Source organism: Myotis lucifugus, unplaced genomic scaffold, assembly GCF_000147115.1.
Source record: "Myotis lucifugus unplaced genomic scaffold, Myoluc2.0 scaffold_185, whole genome shotgun sequence".
In the NCBI taxonomy this organism is placed as follows: Eukaryota; Metazoa; Chordata; class Mammalia; order Chiroptera; family Vespertilionidae; genus Myotis; species Myotis lucifugus.
Genome location: NW_005871233.1, coordinates 15,307 through 20,426, shown reverse-complemented (window position 1 = coordinate 20,426; position 5,120 = coordinate 15,307). Strand labels below are relative to the sequence as shown.

General features: G+C 34.8%; 1 protein-coding gene across 1 annotated transcript in view; it reads left to right on the top strand.

Annotated features, from left to right (window-relative positions):
* The window catches only part of LOC102433605 (zinc finger protein 30 homolog), a 10,464-nt gene extending 8,589 nt beyond the window's left edge, over nucleotides 1-1,875 (top strand). The window contains exon 3 of the mRNA XM_023760560.1: nucleotides 521-1,875. Within this exon, the coding sequence (XP_023616328.1) occupies nucleotides 521-1,875 (1,355 nt within the window). The remainder of the gene's footprint in view (nucleotides 1-520) is intronic.
* Nucleotides 1,876-5,120: the final 3,245 nt, after the last annotated feature.

The window sequence follows — 5,120 nt, the reverse complement described above, 5'->3', positions numbered from 1 at the left end:
TTACATAAAAAGGAATCCAACCATGTGGAGAACCTACATCAGCATTTTGGGGGAATTTTAATGATCCAGGAAATATCTCTAGGAAATGGAAAGATCATGACATAGGACTTAGGGAGCAAGGGGACAATCAGTGTTTTGAAATATCTTATGGTAAACAGGCCATGTTATTCATGGTAAGATGTTTATAATTTTAAAATACATATATATATATATAAATATACAAAGATCATGAAAATGTTTCCAATCCAGTTTGAAAAAGTAATAATTAAAAATTTCAAGTAGACATTCTCAAACTTTGATTTGCATCCAAATAATCTGATCTTACCATTCTTTTTTATTCCCCTAACTTTCTTCAAATTACATAATTAGAGTTTTCTAGTCCATTTACTTCAACAGCTTTCTTTTCTATTTTTTCTTTTCATCTTTTCCCGATTTTAAAGTTTTTGTTAGCTTATTTGTTTATTATTTTTTTTTTTAGAATAAGGAAATAGCATGCATTTATATTCTTTTTTTTTTTCAGATTTGGAATCCAAAAATTTATCTCAAAAGGACATTTATGAAATGAATTTATCTCAGTGGGAGATAATGGAAAACATTAGAAGTTGTAGCCTGGAAGACTGCCTTTTCAGAAAAAAATGTGAATATAAAAAGTTTGAGAGACAAAAAGGTCCTCAAATGGGATATTTCAGGCAAGTGAAAAAAAACACCTCTGTAAAAAGGCCCACTAACAGAAAACTCAAATCTTTTACTTTATATCAGAGAATTCATAATAGAGAGAAAACCTATGAATGTGGGGAATGTGGAAAGGCGTTTAGAGTACGCCAACAACTTACTTTCCATGAGAGAATTCATACTGGTGAGAAACCCTATGAGTGTAAAGATTGTGGTAAAGCATTTAGACAGTGTGCCCACCTTAGTCGACATCAGAGAATTCATACTCCTGACAAACTTCTTGAATGTAAAAAATGTGGAAAGATCTTTACATGTAGTGCAGATCTTCGAGTACATCAGAGAATTCATATTGGTGAGAAGCCCTATGAATGTAAGGAATGCGGGAAGTCCTTTAGAGTGCAAGGACAACTTAATCTTCATCAAAGAATTCATACTGGTGAGAAACCCTACGAATGTAAGGAATGTGGGAAGACCTTTAGACAGTATGCACACCTTACTCGCCATCAAAGACTTAATATTGCTGAGAAGTGCTATGAATGTAAGGAATGTGGTCAGGCTTTTCTGTGTAGTACAGGCCTTAGAATACATCACAAACTTCATACAGGTGAAAAACCCTATGAATGTAAGGATTGTGGGAAAGCCTTCAGAGTGAGGCAACAACTTACTCTCCATCAGAGAATTCATACTGGTGAGAAACCCTATGATTGTAAGGACTGTGGGAAGACATTTAGTCGTGGCTATCATCTAACTCTCCATCAGAGAATTCATACTGGTGAGAAACCTTATGAATGTAAAGAATGTCAGAAGTTCTTTCGTCGTTATTCAGAACTTATTTCACATCAGGGTGTTCATATTGGAGAGAAGCCCTATGATTGTAAGGAATGTGGGAAAGCATTTAGACTGTTCTCTCAACTTACTCAACATCAGAGTATTCATTTTGGTGAGAAACCTTATAAATGTAAGGAATGTGAGAAGACATTTAGACTGCTCTCACAACTTAGGCAACATCAGAGTATTCATACCGGTGAGAAACCCTATGACTGTAAGGAATGTGGAAAGGCCTTTAGACTTCATTCATCACTTATTCAACATCAGAGAATTCATTCTGGAGAGAAACCATACAATTGTAAGGAATGTAAGAAGGCATTTAGACAACACTCACACCTTACTTACCATCAGCGAATTCATAATGTAACTAAATAGTTGTAAGAAAGCTTTCCATTGTGAATTTTGTGTTAAGGAGCATTGGAAACGTTTTTAAAAGTAGAGATCTCTTTTACTTCATGCTCACAACTAACTTAAGACGTTTTATTTTAAAGGAAGAATGTGTTCATGAACATGAAGAAGACATTCATCACCATTTAAATCATGTTAAACTTGAGGAAATTGATTCTAGAATGAAATTCTCTTAAAGGAGTGAATGTGGAAAAGAAATTGATAAAGTAATGTTTTTTAGTAGAGTATTTTGCAACACATGAAGTTAATGGGACTAGGCAGGATTCTTAGTAGAGGTTAAAAACATTAGATGAAAGATTGATAGGAACTTGATTGTGACTTGGTCAGCTTGACAACATGTGAACTCACTGATCAATTTTAACCTCATCAAAAATAAGACAAAATATGTTGTTCCTCTTAATGAGGTAAAATAAGACATCTTGCCAAAAAATATTGAACCTGAATCTAATTAATCATTAAGATCTAACTCCCAATTCAGAGAAAATTCAGGGAATAGAACAAATTTTAAAAGCAATTAAATATAAAATATGGGTAATTCTTCAAGAGAGATTTACCTGGTTTCTCGACCAATAAAACGGCACTGGAAAAGGGGAGGTGAACCTCATAGATACTAAGTCTTCAGAGGTGTATGAATCAAATGTAAATAACGTTAAGAAATTTTGTTATTATTAAGTGATTATAAAATGTTTATGTAAAAATGTCTGAAGTGGATACAGGCAAGATGATATAATGTCTGTAATTTTCTTTAAAATACTCATGAGAAAGAAGATGGATAACAAGTTTGTCAAAATGGTGGTAAGCCCTGGCTGGGTAGCTCAGATTGTTAAAGTATTGTCCCAATATGCCAAGGTTGCAGATTCGTTCCCCAGTTAGGGCACATACAAGAAGCAACCAATGAATGCATAAATAAGTGGAACAACAAATCAATGTTTCTCTCCCTCCCTCCAACTCCCTTCTCTCTCTCTGAAATCTATAAATAAAAAATTTGTAAAAGGTGGTTAGATACTTGGATACATGGCTATAGTATATTTGTTTTTTGCTATTTTCTCTACTTCTATGTCTAACATTTTCTATAATTTCCTTTAAAGGTAAAATTATGCAATATTATAATCAGTGTGAAGTTAGTAATTTTTAAGTGAATTATTTTTTAAAATGCCTATATATGAGAACTTGTGGTTGTTTCCAAAGCTCTAAACACTGGGGTTAAACATGCTCTAATATAAGTACTATAGTGCCTGTTCCATAGTACTTAATATGTTTAAAGAATGAGTAAAAGCAGTTACAACTAAATGTGGAGATTAATGAAATAGATCTGCATTGTATAATAAGGTAGTTGCTAGCACTCTGACTGGGTGGCTCAGTTGGTTGAAGCGTCTTCTCATATTCCAAAAGATTCCAGGTTCTATTCCCAGTTAGGGCAGATACCTAGGTTGTGGGTTTGATCCCTGATTGAGTGCATACAGTAAGCAACCAATGGGTGTTTCTAAGATCAATGTTTTTCTCTCCCTCTTTTTCTCCCCCCATTCTTCTCTTTCTAAAAATCAATAAAAATATATCCAAAAAATACGATAGTTGCTATCATCATGTTGACCACTAGAATTTAAACTATTAAAACTTGAAATGTGGCTATTTCAAATTAAAATGGTGTTAAGTGTAAAATACACATGGGTTTTGAAGACTTAGTTGTAAAAAAAGAATGTAATATATCCATTTCTCACAGCATTTCTCTACTGTGATTGGGAAGCAATGATATTCAGTGGATTGCGTCATTGTATAATACAGAATCCAGTTTAAGTGTTTTTCTGCTTTCAAGTAGCATGTTCACATATTGAGATCTTTTTGGTTCTACCCTGAGTCATTCTGGATTTTTTTTTTTCCATAAAAGATGGCCTGTGGTTGCAGCTGAGTAGTTTTATTTAGACCTTTTTTAGCCAACGGTGCTTTCTCATTTTGTATTGTTTCTATCTTGTTCAAGTTTGTAGTGTTTTAAGTAGTACAATTCTCTTAAAAACTCTTTTCTCTGAGTTTTGTTAAGGGTTATTCAGTTAGAAAAAAGATGAATAAGATCTTCTCTGTATTGGGTTCAGTATGACGCTGCTATGAAAAACATGTGACATTATTAGAAGCCCTGCTGTTTCACAAAAAGGATAAAAGTTGGCTTTATGTTTACCCTGAGACTGCATTTTCTTTTTTTAAATTGTTTTGTTAATTAAAGTATTACAAAGAATATTACATATGTCTCCTTTTTTTCCCCCGCCCTTGACAATCCCCTGGCCTTCCCTACCCCCCAGGGTCTTAGGTCCATTGGTTATGCTTATATGCATGCATACAGGTCCATCTCTTGATCTCTTACCCCCCCATCCCGCCCACAACCCTCCCCGTTCTTCCCGCTGTAGATTGACAGTCTGTTGGAGGCTGCTCTGCCTTTGTATCTATTTTTGTTCATAAGTTTATAATGGTCTTTATTACCCATAAATGAGTGAGATCATGTGGTATTTTTCCTTCATTGACTGGCTTATTTCACTTAGCATAATGCTCTCCAGTTCCATCCATGCCGTTGCAAATGGTAAGAATTCCTTCTTTTTTACAGCAGCATAGTATTCCATCGTGTAGATGTACCACAGTTTTCTAATCCATTCATCTACTGATGGGCACTTAGGCTGTTTTCAGATCTTAGCTATGGTGAATTGTGCTGCTATGAATATAGGGGTGCATATATCCTTTCTGATTGGTGTTTCTGGTTTCTTGGGATATATTCCTAGAAGTGGGATCACTGGGTCTAATAGGAGTTCCATTTTTAGTTTTTTTGAGGAAACTCCATACTGTCTACCATAGTGGCTACACCAGTCTGCATTCCCACCAGCAGTGCATGAGTGTTCCTTTTTCTCCACGTCCTCTCCAGCACTTGTCATTTGTTGATGTGTTGATGATAGCCAGTCTGACAGGTGTGAGATGGTACCTCATTGTTGTTTTGATTTACATCTCTTGGATGATTAGTGATTTTGAGCATGTTTTCATATGTCTCTTGGCTTTCGGAATGTCCTCTTTTGAAAAGTGTCTATTTAGGTCCTATGCCCATTTTTGATTGGATTGTTTATCTTCCTTTTGTTAAGTTGTATGAGTTCCCTATAAATGTTTGAGATTAAACCCTTATCGGTGATAACATTGGCAAATATGTTCTCCCATGCAGTGGGCTTTCTTATTGTTTTGTT